This window comes from Salvelinus sp. IW2-2015, linkage group LG13 (assembly GCF_002910315.2).
Source record: "Salvelinus sp. IW2-2015 linkage group LG13, ASM291031v2, whole genome shotgun sequence".
NCBI lineage: Eukaryota > Metazoa > Chordata > Actinopteri > Salmoniformes > Salmonidae > Salvelinus > Salvelinus sp. IW2-2015.
This window is the reverse complement of record NC_036853.1, coordinates 179310-198661: the sequence shown is the minus strand read 5'-3', so window position 1 is coordinate 198661 and position 19352 is coordinate 179310. Positions and strand designations below refer to the sequence as shown.

Here is a 19352-nt window from a genome sequence, read left to right as displayed (position 1 = left end):
ATAAGGTCTGTGGTAAACGCAGGCTTAGAAGATCTTATATGTTTTGTTCTATGAGATAATCTTCACCAGCTAACGTAACGTTTTGTAAATGTTGAAGCATTTATGCTATAAAAAAGCACATAAAGCACACGAATGCTTCATAACTTATAAAGGTGTCATGTTTACTGACTGATATTATCTCAATGAACAAAACGTGTTAAAATCAGACCTTATTTCTGTGGTTTATCCCAAAACCCTATTCTTTCCCCATTCATGTTTCACATAGGGATGGCTGAACAAACCATAGGTAACTAATTTCCGGGTTTTAGGACTACAAGCAGGCTAACTCTGGCTAACTCTATTCCAGTGGTGCATCGTGCTAGGGGCCCCAAACTCGGATTATAGGATGTATAAGATGCATAACTCTGCCGTGCTTTAAGCTAGAAATAAACTGTAGTTTCTATGGCTGAGTTATACAACCTTCAAAAAGCACTGACTTAAAACCGTGTTATTTTACTTTGCTGTCAATGGGAATTTAGTCATATTTTACAATGTAAGAATCTCGCAATCAACTGAGCTATTCACCTTCTGAAAACTGCAGACAATTACTTTTGACTATCCATGGTAAATTCTACACATATTTTTATAGTTAGTTCAAAACTGATTTGAGCTATTAGAGGGCAACAGCCAGCAGACCAGGTTTTAAACCAGCAACCCTTGCAGTTATCCAAGGACACCACCTGTGACATTAAGGGACAGACTTTTTGGCAGAGGCAAAATTAAAGTTACAAAAGCACTGGCAATGACAGAATTTTGGTTCCCCCCAAGAAATCTGCCTTTGCATGTAGAAATGTTGTATAATGCCCTTTAAAAAAAAGAAATGCCTACTCCACCCATGTTCTACCAAGGTTTTCCAGTACACAGCTTTGTACTACTACAGTAGCCCATGTTGGTCTATTGTACTTCAAACAATGTGTATGCAGGTTGATTAGGATTCAAACCTTCTCAAACACCCTAATGCATACTCTTCAGAGGAATAATGGACTTTACAGTGTCCTGTTATTAAAATAATATGTGTATGTAAAAATGTGTATATATATATATATATATATATATATATATATACAGTACCAGTCAAAAGTTTAGACACACCTACTCATTCAAGGGTTTTTCTTTATTTGTAAACATTTTTACATTGTAGAATATTTGTGAAGACATCAAAGCTATGAAACAACACATATGGAATCATGTAGTAACCGAAGAAGTGTTAAACAAATCAAAATATATTTTATGTTTGAGATTCTTAAAAGTAGCCACCCTTTGTCTCGATGACAGTTAATTTGTGGCATTTTTTTCCTTCTTAATGCATTTGAGCCAATCAGTTGTGTTGTAACAAGGTAGGGGTGGTATACAGACGATAGCCCTATTTGGTTCAAGACCAAGTCCATATTATGACAAGAACAGCTCAAATAAGCAAAGAGAAACGACAGTCCATAATTACTTTAAGACATGAAGGTCAGTCAATACGGAAAATTTCAAGAACTTTGAAAGTTTCTTCACGTGCAGTCGCAAAAACCATCAAGGGCTATGATGAAACTGGCTCTCATGAGGACCGCCACAGGAAAGAAAGATCCAGAGTTACCTCTGCTGCAGAGGATACGTTCATTAGAGTTACCAGCCTCAGAAATTGCAGCCCAAATAAATGCCTCACAGAGTTCAAGTAACAGCCACACCTCAACATCAACTGTTCAGTCGAGACTGCGAGAATCAGGCTTTCATGGTCAATTTCCTGCAAAGAAACCACTACTAAAGGACTCCTACAATAATAAGAAACTTGATTGGGCCAAGAAACACGAGCAATGGATAATAGACAGGTGGAAATGTGTCTTTTGGTCTGATGAGCCCAAATGTGCGGTGTGGGTGAACGGATGATCTCCGCATGTGTGGTTCCCACCGTGAAGCATGGAGGAGGAGGTGTGATGTTGTGGGGGTGCTTTGCTGGTGACACTGTCAGTGATTTATTTAGAATTCAAGGCACACTTAAACAGCATGGCTACCACAGCATTCTACAGCGATACGCCATCCCATCTGGTTTGCGCTTAGTGGGACTATCCTTTGTTTTGCAACAGGACAATGACCCAACACACCTCCAGGCTGTGTAAGGGCTATTTGACCAAGAAGGTAATGACATATGTAATGAACTGCCTATCGATCAGCACAGCAATTGATAAAACAGGACCATGTTTGCAAATCAAGTGTTTCTGAGCTTTTGTTAATATTACACAGGTAAGCTAACAGTTACAGAAATCAGGCATGCAGACAGGCTCTATAGACCTCTATATACAGTGCCTTCAGAAARTATTCACACCCCTTGACTTATTCCACATTTTGTTGTGTTACTGCCTGAATTCAAAATTGATTAAATATATATTTTTTCTCACCCTTCTACAAATAATACCCCATAATTATAAAGTGATAACATGTATTTAGATTTTTTTATTCAAATTCATTGAGAATTAAATACAGAAATAATTCATTTACATAAGTATTCATACCCCTGAGTCAATACCCTGTAGAAGCACGTTTGGTGACGATTACAGCTTTGAGTCATTTTAGTTATGTCTGTATCAGCTTTGTACATCTGGATTTGGGGATTTTCTCACATTCTTCTTTGCAGATTTTCTCAAGCTACAGTATGTTATTAAGATAGATGGGGAGCGGCGGTGAACAGCAAGGATTTGCCTGTATTTGGCTCCATTAATTGTTCCTTCTATCCTTACCAGTCCCTGCCGCTGTTTAAGGATCCCCATAGCATGATGCTGCCACCACCATGCTTCATGGTAGGGATGGTGATAGACGGGTGATGAGCTGTGCCTGAGATATTTCTGTATTTCATTTTCAATACATTTGCAAAAATGTCTAATGCATGTTTTCACGTTTTCATTATGGGCTATTATGTGTACAGTGGCTTGCGAAAGTATTTACCTCCCTTGGCAATTTTCCTATTTTGTTGCCTTACAACCTGGAATTAAAATGTTTTTTGGGGGGGTGGAATCATTTGATTTACACATCTTTGAAGATGCTAAATATTGTTTCTTGTGAAACAAATAAGAAATAAGACAAAAAAAACAGAAAACTTGAGCGTGCATAACTATTCACCCCCCCCAAAGTCAATACTTTGTATAGCAACCTTTTGCAGCGATTACAGCTGCAAGTCTCTTGGGGTATGTCTCTATAAGCTTGGCACATCTAGCCACTGGGATTTTTGCCCATTCTTCAAGGCAAAACTGCTTCAGTGCCTTCACGTTGGATGGGTTCCGCTAGTGTACAGCAATCTTTAAGTCATACCACAGATTCTCAATTGAATTGAGTTCTGGGCTTTGACTAGGCCATTCCAAGTCATTTAAATGTTTCCCCTTAAACCACTTGTGTTGCTTTAACAGTATGCTTAGGGTCATTGTCCTGCTGGAAGGTGAACCTCCGTCCCAGTCTCAAATCTCTGGAAGGCTGAAACAGGTTTCCCTCAAGAATTTCCCTGTATTTAACGCCATCCATCATTCCTTCAATTCTGACCAGTTTCCCAGTCCCTGGTGTTCTTCGGGTGATGAGAGGTGTTGGGTTTGCACCAGACATAGAGTTTTCCTTGATGGCCAAAAAGCTCAATTTTAGTCTCAACTGACCAGAGTACCTTCTTCCATATGTTTGAGGAGTCTCCCACATGCCTTTTGGCGTACACCAAAAACATTTTTTCTGGCCACTCTTCCTTAAATCCCAGCTATGTGGAGTGTACGGCTTAAAGTGGACCTATGGACAGATACTCCAATCTCCAATCTCCGCTGTGGAGCTTTGCAGCTCCTTCCGGGTTATCTTCGGTCTCTTTGTTGCCTGTGATTAATGCCCTCCATGCCTGGTCCGTGAGTTTTGGTGCGCGGCCCTGTCTTGACAGGTTTGTTGTTATGCCATATTCTTTCCATTTTTAATAATGGATTTAATGGTGCTCCGTGGGATGTTCAAAGTTTCAGATATTTTTTTATAACCCAACCCTGATCTGTACTTCTCCACAACTCTGTCCCTGAACTGTTTGTAGAGCTCCCTGGTCTTCATGGTGCCGCTTGCTTGGTGGTGCCCCTTGCTTAGTGGTGTTCCAGACTCTGGGGCCTTTCAGAACAGGTGTATATATACTGAGATCATGTGACAGATCATGTGACACTTAGATTGTACACAGGTGGACTTTATTTAAGTAATTATGTGACTTCTGAAGGTAATTGGTTTCACAAGATCTTATTTAGGGGCTTCATAGCAAAGGGATGAATACATATGCACGTACCACTTTTCAATTATTTTGAATTTTTTGAAACAAGTTGTTTTTTTCATTTCACTTCAACAATTTGGAATATGTTGTGTATGTCCATTACATGAAATACAAATACAAATCTATTGAAATTACAGGTTGTAATGCAACAAAATAGGAAAAAAGGGGGATGAATACTTTTGCAAGGCACTGTAGATGGGTGATAAAAAAGTATAATTTTATCAATTTTGAATTCAGGCTGTAACGCAACATAATGTGGAATAAGTCAAAGGGTATGAATACTATTCTGCCCTTGAGTTGCAACAGGATGGCAGCACAAATACTTTCTGAAGGCACTGCATGAGTAAATGTGTCCAACACACCACCACCTGTTGTTATGTTGGGCACATACTGACCAAATAAAGATGTTATGAAATATTTTTTTCTCAAATACATGTTTTGCTAAAATAACGGTGAATGAAATACAGTCAAAACAGCTCGCTCAATCAAGCATGATGGTCTTGTAAGTATAAAAGCAAACTTACTTTCATATAATTAAAAAAAGTTTGAAAAGGTAGTGGAATGGAATTAGTGTAGTGTGTAAAGAATCCAATACTTTAACTTGTATGCGGTACAAATCACATTATTGTGGGATCACCTCTTCTAAGAGTATGAATTAGGCTGTTTGTGATGGTTTGAATCCTAATCAACCTGCATACACATTGTTTGAAGTACAATAGACCAACATGGGCTTCTGTAGTAGGTCAAAGCTGTGTACTAGAAAACCTTGGTAGAGCATGGGTGCAGTTGGCATTGTGGTCCTCATGTGAATTTCCTTTCTGTTTTGGCTTCACACCAATGCCTACATCTCACTTAAAATATATTTTTTGTTTTTAATAGGTATAGGTGAGTGTTCACTGCTGTTTGGAGCCAAAGTTCCTTGGTGTTCCATGAGGACAGGGCTTTCCATGCAGTGTCACATTCTGTTCTTTGACATTTGCCAGGCATTATTTATTCATTCACAATGGCCTTCTCATGCACACTCAATAAACAACTTTAGCATTTTGTCGTCACGCACCATTTCTGACCCACCAACTGAGACATGATTGACATACATAGAGCATTAAAATGTCACAAGCAGCTTGACAACATAGGAAAATCCATTTGACTGACACATAAAGATACACTGCTGCACCACTGCAATATAACTCACTGGCGACCTGTGGGCGCAGATTGATTTACCTTGTGTAATCCCCCTCACCTTAAACGCCCGAGCATGGCAGTTGATTGCTTGGTTCAGGACTAATCTCTCATGCTTGTGTAACATTTTTATTCCTCCTTTTTGTTCATTTTTTTATGACGTGGCAGCTCAAAGCCTGTATGTCTAGCATTATTCAGTGATAGGTTGAAGCATAACCGCAGGTGCTTTTCCCCTGAGTTGGATTCTAACCTTTAAGTGTCAGAAGAAGCAAAATTGCTTTGAGGGAATAAGCATACTAACTCAACTGAGGTCAGAGAAGGCCTAGGCTGCTCTCGATGCAGGCTGCCTGGAGTCACACAAGCAGCCATTTGACCCATACTGCAGTGATAACGATAGAGTCATCAGCTCTCCAGGGGGAATTCAAGATAGGTCATGCCTCATGATATTAGTTCAAAGTAGGGTGATATGGCGTAAAAATCATATCTCTGTTTTTTTTTCAATCCCATGGATGATTCATGATCTTGTTTTTCTTTTCTCAAAATACAATTAAACCTCAAGGCACTGCATTTCAAACAGTCAGCAATAATCTAATAAATTCAGGGCTTGTAATATTATACCTAGGCTTAATATAAGCCTTCCACCACCATAGGACCCACTAAAAATGTAACTGTTTTATCAAAATAGTTTAACCAGCTATTTTGCAATAATCACTGATCTGGCTTTCAAGTTTGTCTATGAAAATGCCCTTTTTGTCAAAATAAATACCAGAACCATGCACAATGCACATCCCCACTAAAAATGACCAACTTCTTGTAACAAGCATTATAGAAAATTAACACAGGTCTCATAAACAACCTTTCAAGCACAAGCCCACATTGTAGTGAGTAACCAGATAAATATTTATATTTTAAGTCTAGCCAACTTGGATCTATTTACTGGCTAACAAGGTTGAACAGTTGACCTGTTATGAACACACCGTCCTGTCCATCTCCAACTGTTAGAACGGCATGCTAGCCTGTCCACTTTGTTTAGATGTTGAAATCAAGGGGCCTACCTGTACACATAAGACAATGCTTTTTTTTCGCAGAATGAGAACGAGTTGCCAATTCTTTATATAAATGTGTATTTATATGCTCATTGCACATTTATAAAATGACTAGACAGCTAGCACATAACAGTCTGTGGCTAAAATGTTGCTAGCAGTATGCGCTACAACAATGCCACATGCAACAGAAACTGAGCATTCATTTTCCAGAAACAAARTTAATTGATAGGCTACTAGGGTCACATTTCTGGAGTTGCGACATAAAAAGGGTATCATTAGAAAGGTTAAAGGGAAATTTCTAAATGTTTCATTTTCATATTCATCATCTCCAGCACCACCCCAACAGCAACATATGTGAAAATTCCGCGTTTCTACACTACCGGTCAAAAGTTTTAGAACACCTACTCATTCAAGGGTTTTTCTTTATTTTGTATATTTTCTACATTGTAGAATAATAGTGAAGACATCAAAACTATGAAATAACACATATGGAATCATGTAGTAACCAAAAAAGTGTTAAACAAATCAAAATATATTTTATATTTGAGATTCTTCAAATATCCACATTTTGCCTTGATGACAGCTTTGCACACTCTTTGAATTCTCTCAACCAGCTTCACCTGGAATGCTTTTACAACAGTCTTGAAGGAGTTCCCACATATGCTGAGCGCTTGTTGGCTGCTTTTCCTTCACTATGCAGTCCGACTCATCCCAAACCATCTCAATTTGGTTGAGGTCGGGGGATTGTGGAGGCCAGGTCATCTGATCCAGCACTCCATCACTCTCCTTCTTGGTAAAATAGCCCGTACACAGCCTGGAGGTGTGTTGGGTCAATGTCCTGTTGAAAAACAAATGATAGTCCCACTAAGCCCAAGCCAGATGGGATGGTGTATCACTGCAGAATGCTTTGGTAGCCATGGTGGTTAAGTGTGCCTTGAATTCTAAATAAATCGCAGATAGTGTCACCAGCAAAACACCCCACACCATAACACCTCCTCCTCCTTGTTTTCCGGTGGGAAATGCACATGCGGAGATCATCCGTACAACCACACTACGTCTCACAAAGACACGGCGGTTGGAAACAAAAATCTCCAATTTGGACTCTAATGTCCATTGCTCGTGTTTCTTGGCCCAATCAAGTCTCTTCTTCTTATTGGTGTCCTTTAGTAGTGGTTTATTTGCAGCAATTCGACCATGAAGGTCTCCTCTGAACAGTTGATGTTCAGATGTGTCTGTTACTTGCACTCTGTGAAGCATTTATTTGGGCTGCAATTTCTTGAAATGTTCCGTTTCTTGAAAGTAATGATGGAGTGTTGTTTCTCTTTGCTTATTTGAGCTATTCTTGCCATAATATGGACTTGGTCTTTTACCAAGTAGAGCTATCTTCTGTATACCCCCCTACCTTGTCACCACAAAACTGATTGGCTCAAACGCATTAAGAAGGAAAGAAATTCCACAAATTAACTTTGAAGAAGGCACAACTGTTAAGTGAAATGCATTCCAGGTGACTACATCATGAAGCTGGTTGAGAAATGCCAAGTGTGCAAAGCTGTCATCAAGGCAAAGGGTTGCAGACCATCTCTCCTCACTAGATGGTTGAAGTTTTATGCAGACCATCTCTCCTCACTAGCTGGTTGAAGTTTTGTGCAGACCATCTCTCCTCACTAGTTGGTTGAAGCTTTGTGCCCACAAGCAGCAATGCTTATTATTTTGCATTGCTAAATCTGACAGGTCATGATTGAAAAACTACAGATGTCTTTGTTTCACACACACACCACATTGGTGTCACTGACCGTTACTTTTTAGGTATACCCAGGGCGGAGTTAACTTCTATGTTAATAGACAAGGCTGCCGTCTCTTGTCCCTTTTACTTGTTATTGTCATAGAAGCACTAGAGATCTCTATGAAATCTAATGAGAATACAGTATAAGAGGAGTAAACCGAGTTTGTTGTGTGACGTCTTTTGCCTGTCCATTTGGCTCAGAGATTAGATCAGTTTAATTTCTGTATCAGAGGGGCAGAGGCAGAATCACCTAATGGAAATGTATGTCTTTGTCATCATTTTCTTTAAATCAATGATTAAATGTGAAGAAAAGTACAGTCACTACAATCTCAGATCTGGTTGCATTATGAAGCACCTTGCAGCGAGAACACGTGTCCATCAAAAAGGTTTTGGTGTGACACTTTCTGTCTGCAAAATAACAAAAATCTTACCAAAGATATTGGAATATTGCAGCTCGCAGGTGCATCATAAAACAGGATCCCATACTGACTGTTGGTATCTGCATGGTATCTGCACAGTATCTGCATAGTATTGCCATCATGGACAACGTTAAAAAAAAGATACATCTTACTGCAAGTATTTTGAGTGGTCTTTTTGCGCATGCCAGTGCTATTTAACATACTGTTGAGTCTAGCATGTTGTTTGAGGGCAGATGAGGGCTTTGAATGGCATTGATTTGCCTAGCCTGTTCTTAAGACCCTTGTGATGTAACATTCCGTGGGCAGTGTTCATGGTCCTCCGACCTTTGTCAGGTTTAGTCATGAACACAGCCCATGCAGAGCCACCACAAAGGTCTAAAGCTTCAGGTTAGAAAGCCTCCAAAAACAAACAACTCTAACCGTTCTTGACAGGTTCTGTTTCTGCTGTTCAGTGTGTGAACATAATGAAAAGTTCAAACAGACAGGTCTGCATTACTTTGCTCAGAAATGGGAGTTCAACCAGGGGGGAGAGTAACACTATTCTTCTATTCATTTTGGGATGCATGTACAGATTATCACCCCGTTGCAGATCTTTCCTGCAATGCAGGAGGTTTAAAAAGGCTTCTGAAGTTCATGTCCCTACGAAAATGTCCATCAATAATATTTCACATAATAATTCACCTTTCCTGTTGCTGCAGTATTATTATGGCTCAGATTAAGGTCCTATATCTGTATCTGATACTATATGAATTCTAGACAATACAAAATGCCATACAGTTGTTAATAATTCCTTTCCCTCCTTCGTCTCTAGGGTTAGGAGGGCATGCTGACGACATCGCCAGAAGGAAAGAGGAGTTTGGACAGAACGTTATACCTCCAAAAAAGCCAAAAACATTTCTTCAGTTAGTGTGGGAAGCGTTGCAAGATGTGACACTAATTATCCTAGAAGTGGCAGCCATCATTTCATTAGGCCTTTCTTTTTATAGACCTCCAGATGCCGAAAGAGAAAGTAAGTATCTACTCTTTATTTGAAATACCATGTCCTCTAATGCAGTGCTTCCCAAACTTTTTATAGTCCCGTACCCCTTCAAACATTCAACATCCAGCTGCGAACCCCCTCTAGCACCAGGGTCAGCGCACTCTCAAATGTTGTTTTTTGCCATCATTGTAAGCCCGCTACACGATACATTTATTAAACATAAGAATGAGTGTGAGTTTTTGTCACAACCCGGCTCATGGGAAGTGACAAAGAGCTCTTATAGGACCAGGGCACAAATAATAATATAACAATAATCAATAATTTTGCTCTTTATTTAGCCATCTTACATATGAAACCTTATTTGTTCATTGAAAATTGTAAATAACTCAACACAGGTTAATGAGAAGGGTGTGATTGAAAGGATGCACATAACTCGCAGTGTTGGATTATATTGTAGAGAGTCTCAGTCTTAAATCATTTTCTACACACAGTCTGTGCCTGTATTTAGTTTTCATGCTAGTGAGGGCCGAGAATCCACTYTCACATAGGTACGTGGTTGCAATGGGCATCAGTGTCTTAACAGCGTGATTTGCCAAGGCAAGAAACTCTGAGCGCAGCCCTATCCAGAAATCTGGCAGTGGCTTCTGATTAAATTCAATTTTCACAGAACTGCTTGTTGCAATTTCGATGAGGGTCTCTTGTTCAGATATCAGTAAGTGGACTGGGGGCAGGGCATGCAAGGGATAACGAATCCAGTTGTTATGTCATCTGTTTCGGGAAAGTACCTGGGTAATTGCGCACCCAGCTCACTCAGGTGCTTCGCTATATCAAATTTGACATTGTTTGTAAGCTTGAGTTCATTTCCACACAGAAGAAATACAATGATGGAAAGACCTGTGTGTTGTCCTTTTTAATGCAGACAGAAAAGAGCTCCAACTTCTTAGCCTCAATTCTGTCCCGGACATTGAATATGGTTGCAGAGAGTCCCCGTAATCCTAGATTCAGATCATTCAGGCGAGAAAAAACATCACCCAGATAGGCCAGTCGTGTGAGAAACTCGTCATCATGCAAGCGGTCAGACAAGTGAAATTATGGTCAGTAAAGAAAACTTTGAGCTCGTCTCTCAATTTAAAAAACGTGTCAATACTTTGCCCCTTGATAACCAAAGCACTTCTGTATGTTGTAAAAGCATTACATGGTCGCTGCACATATCATTGCATAGTTCAGAAAATACACAAGAGTTCAGAGGCCTTGCTTTAACAAAGTTATTTACAATTGTAGTGTCCAAAATGTATTTCAAACTGTCAGGCATTCCCTTGGCAGCAAGAGCCTCTCGGTGGATGCTGCAGTGTACCCAAGTGGCGTCAGGAGCAACTGCTTGCACTCACGTTACCACTCCACTATGTCTCCCTGTCATGGCTTTTACGCCATCAGTACAGATACCAACACATCCTGACCACCAAAGTCCATTTGATGTCACAAAGCTGTCCAAATATCCTCTCATGTTGTCCTGGTTTGCAGAAGAGGATGTCTTCCTTAAAGGACACCACATAAACAGAACAGACATAAACCAGGAGCTGTGCCAGGCCCGCCACGTCTGTTGACTCATCCAGCTGTAACGCATATAATTCACTGGCTTGTATGCGAAGGAGTAGTTGATTCAAAACATCTCCTGCCATGTCACTGATGCGTTGTGAAACAGTGTTGTTTGATGAAGACATTGTCTGTATAGTTTTTTTGGCCTTTTCCCTCAGCATTGTCCCAGCCATATCCGCGGCAGCAGGAAGAAGTAAGTCCTCCACAATAGTATGGGGCTTGCCTGTCCTAGCCACTCGGTAGCTCAGCTTCTAGCCCCTTCTTATTAATGGTATCTGTTGCTTTTATACATGTCTTACTTCTCGAAAGTCGTCTTTATTCTCGCTCAATAAACTCCTGTGGCTTATTTTTCAAATTGTCATGTTTTGTTTCTAAATGTCTGCGCAAGAGTGAAGGTTTCCCGAGACAGAGTAACAGTTAATGTGATTGGATGTTAATTATTGGACTAGGCTACCTGTATTTGACATTGTGTTGTTATTTTGCTGAACACTAGATGGTTTAATTTTATTTTTGGCAGTGAAACGAGGCTACTCAGGCGAGAAAAAAACATCACCCAAATGTATAGCCCCGTTGGAAAATATAAATGTACTGTTWGAAAATGTGAATCACATTTTTATTTGGCGTACCCCCCACGGCATTGCACGTACCCCTGGGGGTACCCCAGTTTGGGAATACCTGCTCTAATGGATTAATCACCAGGTGATTCATATTTACTCAATCAAATACCAAAAGATCTGATTGTTGCTACTTTGCAACTGTAAACTTCATGCATGCAGTCATACATGCGTCTGGTTTCGGCAGTTGCTGGTAATTGGTTATTGGTTATTGGATGGATAGTTGGGATTTCATTGCAGACCAAAACAAGCAGATCTAATTTCAGACGGCACTTTGTTGCTGTGTCTTCCTGGGGATTGTCACAAGTCTCTGACTTTGTTGATAGAAAGAGATATAGCTTGGTACAAAGTGTGAATATCCTGCCTATTATCTAATCATAAAGGGGTTCACTCTGATACTGATACACGTCAATCAATCCATAATCCCATTCCACAAAGGACTTCAGTGGCAGTAGTGGGTCGCGAGTGTAGTGGGTCGCGACTGTTTTATAATTATTGTAGGATACGTTCTGTGGGATCCTTTGGGTAATGGCCATGCTACCAAAGACAAAATTGACAATGTCATCAGAATGAATGAGCTACTTGTCCTCAATTTAGGGTTATGCCAAGGTATAAAAACACAATTCTGGAGGGAATGCAATGTACTTCTGTCCTTTGTAGCACGTCCAGATAGTGACAACTGTCCCTTTCTTTCAGATTGTGGAAAGGCAGCGGGAGGAGTGGAGGATGAGGGGGAGGCAGACGCGGGCTGGATTGAGGGTGCAGCCATCCTCCTGTCCGTCGTCTGTGTGGTCCTGGTGACAGCGTTCAACGACTGGAGTAAAGAGAAGCAGTTCCGCGGGCTGCAGAGCCGTATTGAACAGGAGCAGAAGTTTACGGTGGTCCGCGGAGGCCAAGTCATCCAGATCCACGTGGCTGAGATCGTCGTCGGCGATGTTGCACAAGTGAAATACGGTATGGTCCTGAAAGAAAAATGCTGTTCTGTGTTTATTTGTGTCTGTGTGCTAGCTTGCATATGTGTGTGTGTGCCCTAAAACCAAAGAGCATCTTCAATCCTACTTTTTCCCTCTGTCTGAATCTGGGGTAAATGAGCGAACTCACCCAGCTGAACAGTCTGGTGTATGTTTTTCCAGGTGACCTTCTTCCTGCTGATGGTGTATTGATCCAGGGAAATGATTTGAAAATCGATGAAAGCTCTCTCACCGGTGAATCTGACCATGTCAAGAAGACATTGGACAACGATCCCATGCTGCTGTCAGGTAATGATGATGAGCCTTCCTCTCTCCATATAATATGGCTGATGTCTAGTTACAAATCCAATATGGATCAGACTGTATAACGCCCAGTGGTATTGCTCCCCTTTCAAGCTACAATCCTTAGTTGATAAGTACATTTTAAAAAACTTATTAGTGAATGATATTGATTCTTGAAAAAATAACTTTATAAATGCCTCATGAGCTTTGTTCAACTGTTGTACCCCATCAAAAGCTTGTTTTACTACAATGTTTATCAACAACATTAAACAAACACTGTATGGCCTCAAAACATGGTTAAAAATGTAATTTTGATATCCAGGCTGTATCACATCCGGCCGTGATTGGGAGTCCCACAGGGCGGCGCACTATTGGCCCAGCATTGTCCGGGTTTGGTCGGGGTAGGCCGTCATTGTAAATAAAAATGTGTTCTTAACTGACTTGCCTAGTTAAATAAATGTTAAATAAAAAAATAATATTATCATGGATGGTCAGTCCTTGCATCCATTTCTTGTTCTATGAATTTGAGAGTGCTTACATTTCTCCAGGCCCATCACTCAGCTTTTTAAAGAAACAGAGGCGGGGTGCCGCTTTGTTATTGTTTTAATTAATGAGGGCGTTCTGTTAATGCCCCGAGCACGTCCAGGGTGAAGCGGGTTAGCGTTGATTGCATTCGTTTTGGAACTGAGTTGCCTCCCGGGCGTGAGCCAGGTGCCCTCGTTCTGGCCAACGGCGAAGTTGGCTCAAAACAAAGGTTACGTAGTTTTAAGCACGTGGAGTAATGAGTAGGATTCTGTGTTTTCACATGCAAACATGATTGATTTTGATTAACAGGCTTTATCTGCCTTCTCAATGAAAAGTAGTTTGAAAATTCAAACATATATTTTCTGGTTTCTGAATGATGCATCATCCTGCCTTGTTGACAACAGATTGCTGTTCCATTTGAGAAGGGCTCTTCTCCCTCATCGGTTTTGCATGTTCACGTCATGGGCCATAGCCCCATGCAATTCGCAACATATCATACGAAATGGATGACGTAGTAGACAATTGTGACCAATTTCGGGGACCCGTTTTGTCTCATATTTGCCAAGGCAGCAGCTACTCTTTGTGAGCACTGCTTTCAAATCTACTGGCTGAAATGATGCAAAACCTTTTGGAACATCACTTTAATCAAACTTCCTCATGGATTGTAGCTTGAAGGCTTGACTGCCACTGCACAACACGACCACATGGGTCTGCTTGTTTGTAGACTGCTACTGAGAGATGATAATAGATTGAGGCACTTGTTTTTCTCCTTTGAAATACTGTTTTTGCTGTGGCACTGGCAAGCACCCAAAAAAAGTGAATGAATGGGAATTTAGGTGATGGAATGGACAATTAGATTTTCCATTACTACTCAAGTAGAGAATAACAACATTACTACTCATGCCCTGTCTATCATGACCAAAAAAGCCTGGTATATATTATTGTTGCGGGAGAGGCTATAAGGACACAGCTGACGCTTAAACCGACTAGCCAAAACTTAAAACTGTCCCTTACCTTTACCCTAACCTTAACCAAACCCTTAGACCTGACCCTAACACTTACCCTACCTCGTAACTCTAATCTCAACCTAATTTTAATACATTCTGAAATTAAATATCTGTTTGGTGCATCAGACGTTATAGCCTTTTCCTATTACTGTCAATCACTCTTCTTAAGAGCTCTTAGGAGTCAACAGCTACTTGAAACAGCACGCTCTCTATTCCTCCATAGATACTGTTAGGCCATACAAGTTTAATTACATATTTAATTACATATTTAACAGATGCCCCTCTTCAATTTTCTCAAACATGCAATAAAAATCTGAAAAATTACCATCCCATTTTAGTTGGAGAGATTCCATTGTTTAGGTTCCTGTGATCATGTCTGTCTTTTCTTTCGTCAGGTACCCACGTCATGGAGGGTTCTGGGAAGATATTGATCACAGCAGTAGGTGTCAACTCCCAGACCGGCATCATTTTCACACTACTTGGAGCCGAGGAAGACGAAGATGACGATGAGGACGAAAAGGCGGAGAAGGAAAGGAAAAAGAGGGAGAAAGAGGAGAAGAAGAAAGAGAATGAGAGGAAAAAGAAAGAGAAGAAAGAAAAGAAGGACAAGAAAGACAAACTGGACAAGAAAAGTATGTTGAACTGGATTGTACTTTCATAGCCATCTGTCACTAAATGTGTCAAACGAACCTCTCACCTCTGTCCATTGTATTAACTGTTAGGAATATACCTACTTGCTTTTGATTGAGACTCACCATAGGAGTAAACATAAAATGGAATTGTTTTGAAAAACTCTGTCCAACAAGTGCTATAACATATTCGATTATGCTATCATTTATCCTATAAGGCATACACTTGCTACATTGTGCCAGTGGCATGACATAAAGCTATTTGCTTCCATAGAGGTGATGTCAGACAAGGTTATTCACCCTTTATTAACTGAAGTGGTCAATCAATCATTCAAGAGAGATAGTAAAATGATGTTTTTGGCTTTGGGTCATCTATTAAAATGTCTAAAAATGTTTAAACTATCTTCAACAATAAGATGTCTGCCAAGGGTGTGTGAGTGACATGCACATTCAATACTTCCACTCAGATGCTGGGCCAATGATAAAAACACTGAATAACAAAGTTCCCACTTTACACCACAATACACAAACAGTTTCAATAGCTGAATTGTGGTGCATGTTAATAACAGCATGTGGGAGCACTATAGAATATGCAGATTTAAGATCTCTGTTGGTTAACATATCAGTTAACTGGCTGCAGTTGGGTCAGTTGGACCATGAACCTCTCTCCTGTCACACCCCGGCTAAAAACAGTTACTGCCTGTGAATTAAACAACCTGGGCCTTAGCTTCCTGCCAAGAGTGTTAGGGGAGCGTTGTGTTTAAGTCTGTAATCCCAGTATCATTGATCAGGGGATTGTCATAGTGAGGGAGTACACTATTAGGGAGTTGAGACAGGAATGCATGTCATAGCATTTACACCTCTTAGTTTCCAATGCGATGTATAAGGGCTATCCGTCAATAAAACTCACATCCAAGGGAACACATTACAACTAGAAGGGTTTTGCCACTCTGCAAAAGTGAGAGGCTCTTTGCTGATGTGTAAATGGATACGTTTTTAAGTGCAGTCATTTCTTTCTCTCCACAGATAAGAAAGACGAGAAAAACAAGAAAGGTAGGTTTGTTATTGTGTGTTATATCTATATTGAAGCTGCTAATTTTTATTTGTGTGCACTTCACGAGCATGGTGTGTTTATATTGAGTACTGTATAGTTTGGTTTGTGTGTTTATATAGACTCTGTATGATCTGGTCTGCGTGAGGTGGGTAAAGTCTGAGCTAGGCCTCGCTACGATCCGCTCCGGCCGCCGGTGCGGCCCTGTGTTTCCCTGAGGGCACATGGTAATGTGTGTGTCCCTGAGGGCACATGGTAATGTGTGTGTCCCTGTGGTCCGAGCAGCAGGTGCTCTTGACTCCGCTCATGGTGATTAGGACCAAGGAGATTACAGCTCTTAATCTCAGCAGCTGCTTTCCCCCTCCGCTTTTCTTCCTTTAGCTAACAACCTGTACTGTTTTCGGATCAGCACACTTAAACACTTACACACACACGCTAACTCACACATTTGCCTGGATGAACAAGGTGCCTTTACTTCCGTTTATAACGTGTTGAGTATTTAGGGTTCTAGTGCGTGTGTGTTTGTACATTTACAGCATGTTTTGGGATGATGGCGGTTGGATTGGCTTGTAGAGAATCTCAGCCAAGAAAGAGCAATAATCCCCAGACTAGGATTAAAGACTGCGAGCAAAACACCATAGTGTCACTGCGGTGTATTACATAGAATAGCACCCCCTATCCGTCTCCAGGCAGTATCAACAACCCCTGCCATCCAACTAGGAATCCTTACACACCAATGTACTATTTTATTTCCCCCATTTAATTATTTGTTAATTGGATGCATCAACAATTCTTATTACAATTATTGTATTATGAGGTGCTCATGTTTGCTAATGTTTGACTTTTTTTATCTAATGTATCTGGAAAAAAGAAAGAGAGAACTGAAGGGAATGTTACAGTATTGATAGTGTAGAAGTAGTTTTCTCCTGGTTTTTACTGCCTTATGCCTTATCTTATTCCTTACACTCAGGGAGTATAATTACTCAGGGAGTATAGTTACTCAAGGACTATTGTTAGTTACTCAGAGAGTATAGTTAGTTACTCAGAGAGTCTAATTATTCCGGTAGTATAGTTATTTACTCCGGGAGTGTAGCTGCTTAGGGTGTATAGTTAGTTACTCGGGGAGTTCAGTTAGTTACTCAGGGAATATATCCACTTCTGGAGTATAGTTAGTTACTCATGGAGTATAGTTAGTTACTCAGAGAGCATAGTTACTCGGTGAGTATAGTTATAGAGTATAGTTACACTCTTGTCATCTCTGAGGAAATTTGTTTTGATGGGCCCATGTTGTGAATTAGATGTGAACCCGATGTTTCCCAAAATGTCTCTATTTCAACTTAATTTCATTTGAACCCATCCTCTCGTCTCCCTCAGGTAAGTCTAAGGGTGGTGCAGGCGTGGAGATGCAGCCCCTAAACTGTGACGACGGAGGAGAGGAGAAGAAGAAAGCTAACCTACCAAAGAAGGAAAAGTCTGTGCTCCAGGGGAAGTTGACCAAATTAGCGGTGCAGATTGGCAAAGCAGGTAAGACCATCACAAGGGAAGCCCTCTATTTCAGCCAAGCAAAATTCGGAATTCTGAAAGTGCGTTTGATTTCCACAGCAGATTGTCTCAGTTTGTCGTCATTAAAGATATTCTCCTCTTTCATTGTGTTCACTCCTATCCTTTCCCCTATCCAGGCCTGTTCATGTCGGGATTGACAGTAATCATCCTGATAACTCTGTTTATGGTGGACACTTTCTGGATCCAGGGCCTACCGTGGGTCGCGGACTGCACACCCATCTACATCCAGTTCTTCGTCAAGTTCTTCATCATCGGCGTCACCGTGCTGGTGGTGGCCGTCCCCGAGGGTCTTCCCCTGGCCGTCACCATCTCCCTGGCCTACTCTGTCAAAGTAGGTATCACTACTATGTTAATACAGTATGTATAATTCAGACAGGAGTAATTAAGAAACGCATTGCCAGATCACAAATAATAGCCTCCTCTCTTCCTCAGAAAATGATGAAAGACAACAACCTGGTGAGGCACCTGGATGCCTGTGAAACCATGGGCAACGCCACAGCCATCTGCTCTGACAAAACGGGGACATTAACCATGAACAGGATGACCGTGGTCCAGGCTTATCTGGGAGACAGGCACTACAGGGTGGTTCCTGAGCCTGACCTCATCCCAGGCAAAGTCTTGAACCTGCTCATTATGGGCATCGGAGTCAACTGTGCTTACACTTCCAAGATCATGGTAAGTGAAAATATTTCACTCTGTTGAGATTTTCAACTCTGGCAAACAGAGCACAAAAAGATCTGCAATAAAGCTCTTTTCTTGGCAATCTTTTATTGACATCTGTTTAAATACATTGAGTGCCAGGTCAGGGATTTCAAGCCAGAGCCAAATCCTCTTGAGATCTGGGTACTTAGACTTTCATTTCGATCATGCATTGATATCAATGGGAAATATTTGTAAAGAATTTCATTTATGTTAGCTGATTTGAAGTTTGGAACTGACCTTAATGTGTAAATGGTTTGTCTCAGTCTCCTGAGAAGGAGGGCGGGCTGCCGCGCCAAGTGGGCAACAAGACTGAATGTGCCTTGCTGGGCTTTGCCTTGGATCTGAGACGGGACTATATGACCATCCGCAATGAGATCCCAGAGGAGAAGCTCTTCAAGGTCTACACCTTCAACTCAGTCAGGAAGTCCATGAGCACGGTGCTAAAGAACGCAGATGGGAGCTACCGCATGTTCAGCAAAGGAGCATCAGAGATCCTCCTGAAGAAGTAGGCCGGGACTTTCTGTTTTTCCCTTTCGTGCAAATTAACTCAACAAATTAACTTGCTCAGTATTATTTGTCAGAAACCTAATATAAATATAAACTTAATACAAACCTAATATATACAGTATATAAATATAAACCTAATATATACAGTATATAAATATAGACCTAATATATACATTATATAAACCTAATATAAATATAAACCTAATAT

The 19352-nt window shown here is 40.7% G+C and overlaps 1 protein-coding gene across 1 annotated transcript in view; it reads left to right on the top strand.

Annotated features, from left to right (window-relative positions):
• The window catches only part of LOC111972314 (plasma membrane calcium-transporting ATPase 1-like), a 39926-nt gene that overhangs the window by 15125 nt on the left and 5449 nt on the right, over positions 1 to 19352 (top strand). The window contains exons 3-11 of the mRNA XM_023999308.2: positions 9530 to 9727; positions 12604 to 12861; positions 13041 to 13166; positions 15088 to 15324; positions 16348 to 16374; positions 17747 to 17896; positions 18052 to 18266; positions 18368 to 18610; positions 18901 to 19142. Coding sequence (XP_023855076.1) covers positions 9530 to 9727; positions 12604 to 12861; positions 13041 to 13166; positions 15088 to 15324; positions 16348 to 16374; positions 17747 to 17896; positions 18052 to 18266; positions 18368 to 18610; positions 18901 to 19142 — 1696 coding nt within the window. The remainder of the gene's footprint in view (positions 1 to 9529; positions 9728 to 12603; positions 12862 to 13040; positions 13167 to 15087; positions 15325 to 16347; positions 16375 to 17746; positions 17897 to 18051; positions 18267 to 18367; positions 18611 to 18900; positions 19143 to 19352) is intronic.